Source organism: Anomaloglossus baeobatrachus, chromosome 5 (genome assembly GCF_048569485.1).
Source record: "Anomaloglossus baeobatrachus isolate aAnoBae1 chromosome 5, aAnoBae1.hap1, whole genome shotgun sequence".
NCBI classification, from domain to species: domain Eukaryota; kingdom Metazoa; phylum Chordata; class Amphibia; order Anura; family Aromobatidae; genus Anomaloglossus; species Anomaloglossus baeobatrachus.
The window spans coordinates 598,723,616-598,738,243 of NC_134357.1; the positions used below are offsets into that span (position 1 = coordinate 598,723,616).

At 55.6% G+C, this 14,628-nt stretch overlaps 1 protein-coding gene across 1 annotated transcript in view; it reads left to right on the forward strand.

The window, feature by feature from the left end:
- LOC142313185 (cilia- and flagella-associated protein 337-like) overlaps positions 1–14,628 on the forward strand; it is a 246,589-nt gene that overhangs the window by 80,900 nt on the left and 151,061 nt on the right. Inside the window, exon 15 of the mRNA XM_075352170.1 lies at positions 1,914–2,128. Within this exon, the coding sequence (XP_075208285.1) occupies positions 1,914–2,128 (215 nt within the window). The remainder of the gene's footprint in view (positions 1–1,913; positions 2,129–14,628) is intronic.

Here is a 14,628-nt window from a genome sequence, read left to right on the forward strand (position 1 = left end):
CATGTTCTAGGTCTGTATTCATGCTGTGGAGCCCTGGTCCTCAATCTCTGGAGCCTTAGTAATGCTTTGGGCCCATTGTCCCCATGCTCAGAAGCTGTATTTGTGCCCCTTGGCCATAGTCCTCTGTCAGGGGGTGTCCCGCTCTGGGAGGACCTCTGGCAAGTCTGAGACCAGAAGGTCACAACACCTTATTATGCGCAGGTCTGCAGATTGTGTTTGAGTGAATCTACTTTCTTTGGGTGCTGTAGGGGTTAAGGACTTTCCTATCTGGCTATCCTTTGTAGCCTTAATCTCAGGTGCAGCTCTTTGTGACTATTCGCCTTCGTATAGAAAGTCACGTCTCACCATCTGATGCCGGTTATAGAATGCCACTCGCATGCTGCCCCCTTTGGAAGGAGGCGGTCTCTGGAAGAAGCTGAGGAGTTGTGACGATTGCAGCTGTGGTGATTAGCTGCATTGGAGGAGTTTGGAGTGTTACTTTTTGTGTCTGCTTTTCCTTCTGTCTGTCTCCTTTCTAGTGTGTTGTATTATGGCAGTGGTGAGACTAGTGCTCTTGCCGGCCTTCTTACTAGCCAGGGTGAGCTCAGGGCAAGCGAGGGCCAAAGCACAAGATGGTGACGGGGGAAGGATCCGTATAGGGACGTTAGGGAGCATAAGGTATAGGCCCAGGTGAGTGTTAGGAGGCGTCCCCTCTCCCTATTGCTAGGGCCTTCCTTCTATACCGCCCCAGTTGTCACCCTTGTATCATGCTGCACGCTGAAAATCTGTGTGCTCCGTCGTGACATCCTCATCCTCTGGGGCCTTGTCCTTACGCTCTATGACCATGGTCCTTCCCCGAACCCTGGAGCCTAGGGAGCCCTTAAACCTATATGAAAAGACCAATGCTGTTAAAGACAAGCAATAATTAGGGGCCCCATTGGAGCTTTTTCCTTGTGACCCATAAGCTTCAAGTTACACAACCTGTCCTCACCCTCTGGTGCCGTAGTTGTGCTCTGGGGCTGTCTTCCTTGTCATTTATGGCTGTTGACCTCACCCTTTGTGGCCCTTGTCATCGCCACCTGGAACCGTCATTATCGCCCTTTGGCACTGTTGTCCTCTCCCTTTTGGGGCTGTTGTCCTCTCCCTTTGGGGCCATCATCCTCAACCTTTGGAACCGTTGTCTTCACCCTCTAGGGCTGTAGCTTTGCTCTGCGGCCTTAGTGCTTGCCCTTTGTGGCCATCGTCCTTGCCCTATGTGGCCATCATCTTTGCCCTTTGTGATTGCCGTCACAGCCCTTTGGGGCCATTGTCCTCACCCTTTGGGGCCATTGTTCTCACCCTTTATGGCCACCATCCTCGCCCTTTGGGGCTGTCATCCTCTTTGTTTTGAAGCTGTCTTCTCGTCCTCTGGGGCCGTCGTCATCGCCCTCTGGAACTGTCGTTCTTGCCCTTTGGGTCATTCGTCCTTGCCCTTTGGGGCCGTCGTCCTCCCTCTCTGGGTCTGTCATCATCACCCTTTAGAGCCGTCATCCTCGCCCTCTGGGGCCATCGTCCTCGCCCTCTGGAGCTGTCATCCTCGCCCTCTTGGGCCATCGTCCTCGCTCCTTGAGCAGTCGTCCTCGCCCTCTGGAGCCATCGTCCTCGCCCTCTGGAGCCATCGTCCTCGCCCTCTGGAGCCGTCATCCTCACCCTCTGGGTCTGTTGTCCTCGCCCTCTGGGGCCGTCATCCTCGCCCTCTTGGTCCGTCATCCTCGCCCTCTGGGGCCGTCATCCTCGTCCTCTGGAGCTGTTCTTCTCTGTAGGTGAATGTTAGCCGCTTTCTGCTGCCATACTCTGCTGCGGGCCCCCCGGGTTCCTTGCGCTGTGGGCCGGTATGTATATTTCACCTATAGATGCTAGATTTCACATTATGGGGTGATATAATGTTGTTCCAGGCTGAGGGGGTGAAGGCACCGCTGCTCTTCTTCTGGGCGGCTCATGGCGCTGCGGTGGTCGGTGTGCAGCATCTCTTCTATGGCTCGGATCCTTATATAATCAGCGGCTCGTCAGACTGCACCGCCAAACTGTGGACCCGCGACGGGCGACTTCTGGGCACCTTCGGCCAGTCCGAGCCCTGGAACCTGAGGAAGATGTCAGCATGCGCTCAGAGGTAAGACATCTCTCCACCACCACCGGATTGAGGGCCTCCCAATGGCCGACACCGGCCCATGAACACTCGGGCCCTCACTGCTGACACCGGCCCATGAACACTCGGGCCCTCACTGCTGACACCGGCCCATGAACACTCGGGCCCTCACTGCTGACACCGACCCATGAACACTCGGGCCCTCACTGCTGACACCGACCCATGAACACTCGGGCCCTCACTGCTGACACTGGACCCATGAACACTGGTGCCCTCACTGCTGACACCGGCCCATGAACACTCGCGCCCTCACTGCTGACACTGGACCCATGAACACTCGGGCCCTCACTGCTGACACCGGCCCATGAACACTCGGGCCCTCACTGCTGACACCGGACCCATGAACACTCGGGCCCTCACTGCCGACACCGGACCCATGAACACTCGGGCCCTCACTGCTGACACCGGACCCATGAACACTCGGGCCCTCACTGCTGACACCGGACCCATGAACACTCGGGCCCTCACTGCTGACACCGGACCCATGAACACTCGGGCACTCACTGCCGACACCGGCCCATGAACACTCGGGCCCTCACTGCTGACACCGGCCCATGAACACTCGGGCCCTCACTGCTGACACCGGCCCATGAACACTCGGGCCCTCACTGCTGACACCGACCCATGAACACTCGGGCCCTCACTGCTGACACCGACCCATGAACACTCGGGCCCTCACTGCTGACACTGGACCCATGAACACTGGTGCCCTCACTGCTGACACCGGCCCATGAACACTCGCGCCCTCACTGCTGACACTGGACCCATGAACACTCGGGCCCTCACTGCTGACACCGGCCCATGAACACTCGGGCCCTCACTGCTGACACCGGACCCATGAACACTCGGGCCCTCACTGCCGACACCGGACCCATGAACACTCGGGCCCTCACTGCTGACACCGGACCCATGAACACTCGGGCCCTCACTGCTGACACCGGACCCATGAACACTCGGGCCCTCACTGCTGACACCGGACCCATGAACACTCGGGCACTCACTGCCGACACCGGCCAATGAACACTCGGGCCCTCACTGCTGACACCGGCCCATGAACACTCGCGCCCTCACTGCTGACACCGGCCCATGAACACTCGCGCCCTCACTGCTGACACCGGCCCATGAACACTCGCGCCCTCACTGCTGACACCGGCCCATGAACACTCGGGCCCTCACTGCTGACACCGGCCCATGAACACTCGGGCCCTCACTGCTGACACCGGCCCATGAACACTCGGGCCCTCACTGCTGACACCGGCCCATGAACACTCGGGCCCTCACTGCTGACACCGGCCCATGAACACTCGGGCCCTCACTGCTGACACCGGCCCATGAACACTCGGGCCCTCACTGCTGACACCGGCCCATGAACACTCGCGCCCTCACTGCTGACACCGGACCCATGAACACTCGCGCCCTCACTGCTGACACCGGCCCATGAACACTCGGGCCCTCACTGCTGACACCGGCCCATGAACACTCAGGCCCTCACTGCTGACACCGGCCCATGAACACTCGGGCCTCACTGCTGACACCGGCCCATGAACACTCGCGCCCTCACTGCTGACACCGGCCCATGAACACTCGGGCCCTCACTGCTGACACCGGCCCATGAACACTCGGGCCCTCACTGCTGACACCGGCCCATGAACACTCGGGCCCTCACTGCTGACACCGGCCCATGAACACTCGCGCCCTCACTGCTGACACCGGCCCATGAACACTCAGGCCCTCACTGCTGACACCGGCCCATGAACACTCGGGCCTCACTGCTGACACCGGCCCATGAACACTCGGGCCCTCACTGCTGACACCGGCCCATGAACACTCGGGCCCTCACTGCTGACACCGGCCCATGAACACTCGGGCCCTCACTGCTGACACCGGCCCATGAACACTCGGGCCCTCACTGCTGACACCGGCCCATGAACACTCGCGCCCTCACTGCTGACACCGGCCCATGAACACTCGGGCCCTCACTGCTGACACCGGCCCATGAACACTCGGGCCCTCACTGCTGACACCGGCCCATGAACACTCGGGCCCTCACTGCTGACACCGGACCCATGAACACTCGGGCCCTCACTGCTGACACCGGCACATGAACACTCGGGCCCTCACTGCTGACACCGGCCCATGAACACTCGGGCTCTCACTGCTGACACCGGACCCATGAACACTCGCGCCCTCACTGCTGACACCGGCCCATGAACACTCGGGCCCTCACTGCTGACACCGGCCCATGAACACTCGGGCCCTCACTGCTGACACCGGCCCATGAACACTCGCGCCCTCACTGCTGACACCGGACCCATGAACACTCGCGCCCTCACTGCTGACACCGGCCCATGAACACTCGGGCCCTCACTGCTGACACCGGCCCATGAACACTCAGGCCCTCACTGCTGACACCGGCCCATGAACACTCGGGCCTCACTGCTGACACCGGCCCATGAACACTCGCGCCCTCACTGCTGACACCGGCCCATGAACACTCGGGCCCTCACTGCTGACACCGGCCCATGAACACTCGGGCCCTCACTGCTGACACCGGCCCATGAACACTCGGGCCCTCACTGCTGACACCGGCCCATGAACACTCGCGCCCTCACTGCTGACACCGGCCCATGAACACTCAGGCCCTCACTGCTGACACCGGCCCATGAACACTCGGGCCTCACTGCTGACACCGGCCCATGAACACTCGGGCCCTCACTGCTGACACCGGCCCATGAACACTCGCGCCCTCACTGCTGACACCGGCCCATGAACACTCGGGCCCTCACTGCTGACACCGGCCCATGAACACTCGCGCCCTCACTGCTGACACCGGCCCATGAACACTCGGGCCCTCACTGCTGACACCGGCCCATGAACACTCGCGCCCTCACTGCTGACACCGGCCCATGAACACTCGGGCCCTCACTGCTGACACCGGCCCATGAACACTCGGGCCCTCACTGCTGACACCGGCCCATGAACACTCGGGCCCTCACTGCTGACACCGGCCCATGAACACTCGCGCCCTCACTGCTGACACACATTCCCGCTTTTCTCCGTCAGTGCGTTGCGCTGTTTTATAAACATTCCATACATTGTTCCATACAGCGAAATGATCTATGATGTAGTAACCGGGATGACCACCAGAGGTCGCCGGCGTCCTACCGCTAACCACCGTATACTGTATATAGCTCCGTACATACTGAGATCCATCATACCCAGAGCAATGCAGACCTCGCAACTACTGAAGATCAGACGAATGCCGCGTAATAAATCTGCACGGTGTGAACACGGCCGCAGCCAGATATTATTATTACATTTTATTATGGGTTTAATAGAGAAAAATAATCAATCTCTCCATTATCAGCATTTACTGACCCCAGGAAGAGTCTAGGAATTTTATTAGAATAAAAAAAATATCTCTCTTCATCTCCTCCTGTGCTGCACCTAATCTCTGGTTCTCCTCTCTCCTCCTGTGCTGCACCTAATCTCTGGTTCTCCTCTCTCCTCCTGTGCTGCACCTAATCTCTGCTTCTCCTCCTGTGCTGCACCTGATCTCTGGTTCTCCTCCTGTGCTGCACCTGATCTCTGGTTCTCCTCCTGTGCTGCACCTGATCTCTGGTTCTCCTCTCTCCTCCTGTGCTGCACCTGATCTCCTCTCTCCTCCTGTGCTGCCCCTGATCTCTGGTTCTCCTCCTGTGCTGCACCTGATCTCTGGTTCTCCTCTCTCCTCCTGTGCTGCACCTGATCTCTGGTTCTCCTCCTGTGCTGCACCTGATCTCTGGTTCTCCTCCTGTGCTGCCCCTGATCTCTGGTTCTCCTCCTGTGCTGCACCTGATCTCTGGTTCTCCTCTTGTGCTGCACCTGATCTCTGGTTCTCCTCTCTCCTCCTGTGCTGCACCTGATCTCTGGTTCTCCTCCTGTGCTGCACCTGATCTCTGGTTCTCCTCCTGTGCTGCCCCTGATCTCTGGTTCTCCTCCTGTGCTGCACCTGATCTCTGGTTCTCCTCTTGTGCTGCACCTGATCTCTGGTTCTCCTCCTGTGCTGCACCTGATCTCTGGTTCTCCTCTTGTGCTGCACCTGATCTCTGGTTCTCCTCTTGTGCTGCACCTGATCTCTGGTTCTCCTCCTGTGCTGCACCTGATCTCTGGTTCTCCTCCTGTGCTGCACCTGATCTCTGGTTCTCCTCCTGTGCTGCACCTGATCTCTGGTTCTCCTCCTGTGCTGCCCCTGATCTCTGGTTCTCCTCCTGTGCTGCCCCTGATCTCTGGTTCTCCTCTTGTGCTGCACCTGATCTCTGGTTCTCCTCCTGTGCTGCACCTGATCTCTGGTTCTCCTCTTGTGCTGCACCTGATCTCTGGTTCTCCTCCTGTGCTGCACCTGATCTCTGGTTCTCCTCCTGTGCTGCACCTGATCTCTGGTTCTCCTCCTGTGCTGCACCCTGATCTCTGGTTCTCCTCCTGTGCTGCACCTGATCTCTGGTTCTCCTCCTGTGCTGCCCCTGATCTCTGGTTCTCCTCCTGTGCTGCCCCTGATCTCTGGTTCTCCTCTTGTGCTGCACCTGATCTCTGGTTCTCCTCCTGTGCTGCACCTGATCTCTGGTTCTCCTCTTGTGCTGCACCTGATCTCTGGTTCTCCTCCTGTGCTGCACCTGATCTCTGGTTCTCCTCCTGTGCTGCACCTGATCTCTGGTTCTCCTCCTGTGCTGCACCTGATCTCTGGTTCTCCTCCTGTGCTGCACCTGATCTCTGGTTCTCCTCCTGTGCTGCACCTGATCTCTGGTTCTCCTCCTGTGCTGCACCTGATCTCTGGTTCTCCTCCTGTGCTGCCCCTGATCTCTGGTTCTCCTCCTGTGCTGCCCCTGATCTCTGGTTCTCCTCCTGTGCTGCACCTGATCTCTGGTTCTCCTCCTGTGCTGCACCTGATCTCTGGTTCTCCTCCTGTGCTGCACCTGATCTCTGGTTCTCCTCCTGTGCTGCACCTGATCTCTGGTTCTCCTCCTGTGCTGCACCTGATCTCTGGTTCTCCTCCTGTGCTGCACCTGATCTCTGGTTCTCCTCTCTCCTCTTGTGCTGCACCTGATCTCTGGTTCTCCTCCTGTGCTGCACCTGATCTCTGGTTCTCCTCCTGTGCTGCACCTGATCTCTGGTTCTCTTCTTGTGCTGCACCTGATCTCTGGTTCTCCTCCTGTGCTGCACCTGATCTCTGGTTCTCCTCCTGTGCTGCCCCTGATCTCTGGTTCTTCTCTTGTGCTGCCCCTGATCTCTGGTTCTTCTCTTGTGCTGCCCCTGATCTCTGGTTCTCCTCCTGTGCTGCTCCTGATCTCTGGTTCTCCTCCTGTGCTGCACCTGATCTCTGGTTCTCCTCCTGTGCTGCACCTGATTTCCTCCCCTCTCCACCTCTGGAGGCTGCTGTGCTCGGTTCCTCTACCTCTCTCAGTGGTATATAATTAGTGTAATGTGTGTTTGTCCCGTATATTCTGCTCTGTGGACACATCGGCACCGGCGTGCTGCCCCTGATCTCTGGTTCTCCTCCTGTGCTGCACCTGATCTCTGGTTCTCCTCCTGTGCTGCCCCTGATCTCTGGTTCTCCTCTCTCCTCTTGTGCTGCCCCTGATCTCTGGTTCTCCTCTCTCCTCTTGTGCTGCCCCTGATCTCTGGTTCTCCTCTCTCCTCCTGTACTGCCCCTGATCTCTGGTTCTCCTCCTGTGCTGCCCCTGATCTCTGGTTCTCCTCTCTCCTCCTGTGCTGCCCCTGATCTCTGGTTCTCCTCCTGTGCTGCCCCTGATCTCTGGTTCTCCTCTCTCCTCCTGTGCTGCCCCTGATCTCTGGTTCTCCTCCTGTGCTGCCCCTGATCTCTGGTTCTCCTCTCTCTACCTCTCTCGGCTCTTGTTTCACCAGACGAGCGCTGCATACAGTGGTATATAATTAGTGTAATGTGTGTTTGTCCCGTATATTCTGCTCTGTGGACACATCGGCACCGGCGTGCTGCCCCTAATCTCTGGTTCTCCTCCTGTGCTGCACTTGATCTCTGGTTCTCCTCCTGTGCTGCCCCTGATCTCTGGTTCTCCTCTCTCCTCCTGTGCTGCCCCTGATCTCTGGTTCTCCTCCTGTGCTGCCCCTGATCTCTGGTTCTCCTCTCTCCTCCTGTGCTGCCCCTGATCTCTGGTTCTCCTCCTGTGCTGCCCCTGATCTCTGGTTCTCCTCTCTCCTCCTGTGCTGCCCCTGATCTCTGGTTCTCCTCCTGTGCTGCCCCTGATCTCTGGTTCTCCTCTCTCTACCTCTCTCGGCTCTTGTTTCACCAGACGAGCGCTGCATACAGTGGTATATAATTAGTGTAATGTGTGTTTGTCCCGTATATTCTGCTCTGTGGACACATCGGCACCGGCGTGCTGCACTTGATCTCTGGTTCTCCTCCTGTGCTGCCCCTGATCTCTGGTTCTCCTCCTGTGCTGCACCTGATCTCTGGTTCTCCTCCTGTGCTGCCCCTGATCTCTGGTTCTCCTCTCTCCTCCTGTGCTGCCCCTGATCTCTGGTTCTCCTCCTGTGCTGCCCCTGATCTCTGGTTCTCCTCTCTCCTCCTGTGCTGCCCCTGATCTCTGGTTCTCCTCCTGTGCTGCCCCTGATCTCTGGTTCTCCTCCTGTGCTGCCCCTGATCTCTGGTTCTCCTCTCTCCTCCTGTGCTGCCCCTGATCTCTGGTTCTCCTCTCTCCTCCTGTGCTGCCCCTGATCTCTGGTTCTCCTCCTGTGCTGCCCCTGATCTCTGGTTCTCCTCTCTCCTCCTGTGCTGCCCCTGATCTCTGGTTCTCCTCTTGTGCTGCACCTGATCTCTGGTTATCCTCTCTCCTCCTGTGCTGCACCTGATCTCTGGTTCTCCTCTCTCCTCCTGTGCTGCACCTAATCTCTGGTTCTCCTCTCTCCTCCTGTGCTGCCCCTGATCTCTGGTTCTCCTCCTGTGCTGCCCCTGATCTCTGGTTCTCCTCTCTCTACCTCTCTCGGCTCTTGTTTCACCAGACGAGCGCTGCATACAGTGGTATATAATTAGTGTAATGTGTGTTTGTCCCATATATTCTGCTCTGTGGACACATCGGCACCGGCGTGCTGCACTTGATCTCTGGTTCTCCTCCTGTGCTGCCCCTGATCTCTGGTTCTCCTCCTGTGCTGCACCTGATCTCTGGTTCTCCTCCTGTGCTGCCCCTGATCTCTGGTTCTCCTCTCTCCTCCTGTGCTGCCCCTGATCTCTGGTTCTCCTCTCTCCTCTTGTGCTGCCCCTGATCTCTGGTTCTCCTCTCTCCTCCTGTGCTGCCCCTGATCTCTGGTTCTCCTCCTGTGCTGCCCCTGATCTCTGGTTCTCCTCTCTCCTCCTGTGCTGCCCCTGATCTCTGGTTCTCCTCCTGTGCTGCCCCTGATCTCTGGTTCTCCTCTCTCCTCCTGTGCTGCCCCTGATCTCTGGTTCTCCTCCTGTGCTGCCCCTGATCTCTGGTTCTCCTCTCTCTACCTCTCTCGGCTCTTGTTTCACCAGACGAGCGCTGCATACAGTGGTATATAATTAGTGTAATGTGTGTTTGTCCCGTATATTCTGCTCTGTGGACACATCGGCACCGGCGTGCTGCACTTGATCTCTGGTTCTCCTCCTGTGCTGCCCCTGATCTCTGGTTCTCCTCTCTCCTCCTGTGCTGCCCCTGATCTCTGGTTCTCCTCCTGTGCTGCCCCTGATCTCTGGTTCTCCTCTCTCCTCCTGTGATGCCCCTGATCTCTGGTTCTCCTCCTGTGCTGCCCCTGATCTCTGGTTCTCCTCCTGTGCTGCCCCTGATCTCTGGTTCTCCTCTCTCCTCCTGTGCTGCCCCTGATCTCTGGTTCTCCTCTCTCCTCCTGTGCTGCCCCTGATCTCTGGTTCTCCTCCTGTGCTGCCCCTGATCTCTGGTTCTCCTCTCTCTACCTCTCTCGGCTCTTGTTTCACCAGACGAGCGCTGCATACAGTGGTATATAATTAGTGTAATGTGTGTTTGTCCCGTATATTCTGCTCTGTGGACACATCGGCACCGGCGTACTGTACCTGATCTCTGGTTCTCCTCCTGTGCTGCACTTGATCTCTGGTTCTCCTCCTGTGCTGCCCCTGATCTCTGGTTCTCCTCCTGTGCTGCACCTGATCTCTGGTTCTTCTCTTGTGCTGCACCTGATCTCTGGTTCTCCTCTTGTGCTGCCCCTGATCTCTGGTTCTCCTCTCTCCACCTCTAGAGGGTGTTGTGCTCGCTTCCTCTACCTCTCTCGGCTCTTGTTTCACCAGACAAGCACTGTATACAGTGCTATATAATTAGTGTAATGTGTGTTTGTCCCGTATATTCTGCTCTGTGGACACATCGGCACCGGCGTGCTGCCCCTGATCTCTGGTTCTCCTCTCTCCTCCTGTGCTGCCCCTGATCTCTGGTTCTCCTCCTGTGCTGCCCCTGATCTCTGGTTCTCCTCCTGTGCTGCCCCTGATCTCTGGTTCTCCTCTCTCCTCCTCTGCTGCCCCTGATCTCTGGTTCTCCTCCTGTGCTGCCCCTGATCTCTGGTTCTCCTCCTGTGCTGCCCCTGATCTCTGGTTCTCCTCTCTCCTCCGGTGCTGCCCCTGATCTCTGGTTCTCCTCCTGTGCTGCACCTGATCTCTGGTTCTCCTCCTGTGCTGCACCTGATCTCCTCCTCTCTCCACCTCTGGAGGCTGTTGTGCTCGGTTCCTCTACCTCTCTCAGTGGTATATAATTAGTGTAATGTGTGTTTGTCCCGTATATTCTGCTCTGTGGACACATCGGCACCGGCGTGCTGCACCTGATCTCTGGTTCTCCTCTCTCCTCCTGTGCTGCACCTGATTTCCTCCCCTCTCCACCTCTGGAGGCTGTTGTGCTCGGTTCCTCTACCTCTCTCAGTGGTATATAATTAGTGTAATGTGTGTTTGTCCCGTATATTCTGCTCTGTGGACACATCGGCACCGGCGTGCTGCCCCTAATCTCTGGTTCTCCTCCTGTGCTGCACCTGATCTCTGGTTCTCCTCCTGTGCTGCACCTGATTTCCTCCCCTCTCCACCTCTGGAGGCTGTTGTGCTCGGTTCCTCTACCTCTCTCAGTGGTATATAATTAGTGTAATGTGTGTTTGTCCCGTATATTCTGCTCTGTGGACACATCGGCACCGGCGTGCTGCCCCTGATCTCTGGTTCTCCTCCTGTGCTGCCCCTGATCTCTGGTTCTCCTCCTGTGCTGCACCTGATCTCTGGTTCTCCTCCTGTGCTGCACCTGATCTCCTCCTCTCTCCACCTCTGGAGGCTGTTGTGCTCGGTTCCTCTACCTCTCTCAGTGGTATATAATTAGTGTAATGTGTGTTTGTCACGTATATTCTGCTCTGTGGACACATCGGCACCGGCGTGCTGCACCTGATCTCTGGTTCTCCTCTCTCCTCCTGTGCTGCCCCTGATCTCTGGTTCTCCTCCTGTGCTGCCCCTGATCTCTGGTTCTCCTCCTGTGCTGCCCCTGATCTCTGGTTCTCCTCCTGTGCTGCACCTGATCTCTAGTTCTCCTCCTGTGCTGTACCTGATCTCTGGTTCTCCTCCTGTGCTGCACCTGATCTCTGGTTCTCCTCTTGTGCTGCCCCTGATCTCTGGTTCTCCTCCTGTTCTGCACCTGATCTCTGGTTCTCCTCCTGTGCTGCACCTGATCTCTGGTTCTCCGCCTGTGCTGCACCTGATCTCTGGTTCTTCTCTCTCCTCCTGTGCTGCACCTGATCTCTGGTTCTCCTCTCTCCTCCTGTGCTGCACCTGATCTCTGGTTCTCCTCCTGTGCTGCACCTGATCTCTGGTTCTCCTCCTGTGCTGCACCTGATCTCTGGTTCTCCTCCTGTGCTGCCCCTGATCTCTGGTTCTCCTCTCTCCACCTCTGGAGGCTGTTGTGCTCGGTTCCTCTACCTCTCTCAGTGGTATATAATTAGTGTAATGTGTGTTTGTCCCGTATATTCTGCTCTGTGGACACATCGGCACCGGCGTGCTGCCCCTGATCTCTGGTTCTCCTCCTGTGCTGCCCCTGATCTCTGGTTCTCCTCCTGTGCTGCACCTGATCTCTAGTTCTCCTCCTGTGCTGTACCTGATCTCTGGTTCTCCTCCTGTGCTGCACCTGATCTCTGGTTCTCCTCTTGTGCTGCCCCTGATCTCTGGTTCTCCTCCTGTTCTGCACCTGATCTCTGGTTCTCCTCCTGTGCTGCACCTGATCTCTGGTTCTCCTCCTGTGCTGCACCTGATCTCTGGTTCTTCTCTCTCCTCCTGTGCTGCACCTGATCTCTGGTTCTCCTCTCTCCTCCTGTGCTGCACCTGATCTCTGGTTCTCCTCCTATGCTGCACCTGATCTCTGGTTCTCCTCCTGTGCTGCACCTGATCTCTGGTTCTCCTCCTGTGCTGCCCCTGATCTCTGGTTCTCCTCTCTCCACCTCTGGAGGCTGTTGTGCTCGGTTCCTCTACCTCTCTCAGTGGTATATAATTAGTGTAATGTGTGTTTGTCCCGTATATTCTGCTCTGTGGACACATCGGCACCGGCGTGCTGCCCCTGATCTCTGGTTCTCCTCCTGTGCTGCCCCTGATCTCTGGTTCTCCTCTTGTGCTGCACCTGATCTCTTCCTCTCTCCACCTCTGGAGGCTGCTGTGCTCGGTTCCTCTACCTCTCTCAGAGGTATATAATTAGTGTAATGTGTGTTTGTCCCGTATATTCTGCTGTGTGGACACATCGGCACCGGCGGGCTGCGTCACATTCTCAGACTTTCAGGCCGGGAACATTTTTGAGCCTTTAATTAAACATCTAAAAGGCAAAAACAGTAAATAAAATAATTAAAAGCAGATGAGAAAAGCCCATCTGGCGGCAGCAGAATTAACCCTGCCAGAGCTGTGCTCACCCTGGGCTTCCAGGAACCTGCCCTGTGTGTACACAGTGCTCGCTCAGAGTATATACAGTGTATATAGTGTGTGCCGTCATGAAGAGCCACCGACACGCCACCGAATATTAACATTAGGCACAACCTCAGATGGAGAGCACATGGTGTCATTACATATGTACTATAAACTAGGCCAAGTGTGGAGATAATGCGTGAGAAATTAAGTACACCCCATGAATCCGTAGCTTGTACAACCCCTGGCAAAAATTCTGGAATCATGAAAAACAAACAAAAGACCCCTCCAATCCATCAGTAGTATGTTGTGGCGCCCCCTCTGGCTTTTATAACAGCTGCAGTCTCTGAGGCATGGATATAATGAGTGACAAACACAAGACCCCTCCTATAATCCATCACTGGTATGTTGTGGCGCCCCCTCTGGCTTTTATAACAGCTGCAGTCTCTGAGGCATGGACTCGATGAGTGACAAACACAAGACCCCTCCTATAATCCATCACTGGTATGTTGTGGCGCCCCCTCTGGCTTTTATAACAGCTGCAGTCTCTGAGGCATGGATATAATGAGTGACAGACACAAGACCCCTCCTATAATCCATCACTGGTATGTTGTGGCACCACCTCTGGCTTATATAACAGCTGCAGTCTCTGAGGCATGGATATAATGAGTGACAGTCTCGTCATCAGTCTGGCTCCAGCTTTCTCTCATTGCTGTTGCAGATCAGCTTTGCAGGTTGGATCTTGTCATGGACCATTTTCTTCAACTTCCACCAAAGATTTTCAATTGGATTGAGATCCGGACGATTTGCAGCCATGACATTGACCTTATGTGTCTTCTGTCCAGGAATGTTTTCACAGTTTTGCTCTATGGCAGGAGGCTTTATCATCTTGATAAATGATTTCATCATCCCCAAACATTCTTTCAATTGATGGGATAAGAAAAGTGTCCAAAATTTCAATGTAAACTTGAGCATTTATTGAAGATGTAATGACAGCCATCTCCCCAGTGCCTTTACCTGACATGCATCCTTATATCATCAATGACTGTGGAAATTTACATGTGCTCTTCATGCAGTCATCTTTTTATTGTTTAGCTTTTCTGTATGTAAATCCCATTTCCTTTAGGCGGTTTCTTACAGTTCGGTCACAGACATTGACTCTAGTTTCCTCCCATTCGTTCCTCATTTGTTTTATTATGCATTTCCTGTTTTGGAGACATATTGCTTTGTTTCCTGTCTTGACACATTGATGTCTTCCTTGGTCTACCAGTATATTTGCCTTTAACAACCTTCCCATGTTGTTTGTATTTGGTCCAGATTTTAGACACAGCTGACTTTGAACAACCAACATCTTTTGCAACATTGCGTGATGATTTACCCTCTTTTAAGAGTTTGATAATCCTCTCCTTTGTTTCAGTTGACATCTCTCATGTTGGAGCCATGATTCATGTCAGTCCTCTTGGTGCAACAGCTCTCAAAGCTGTGATCACTCCTTTTTAGATGCAGACTAACGCACAGATCTTATTTGATGCAGGTGTTAGTTTTGGGAATGAAAATTTACAGG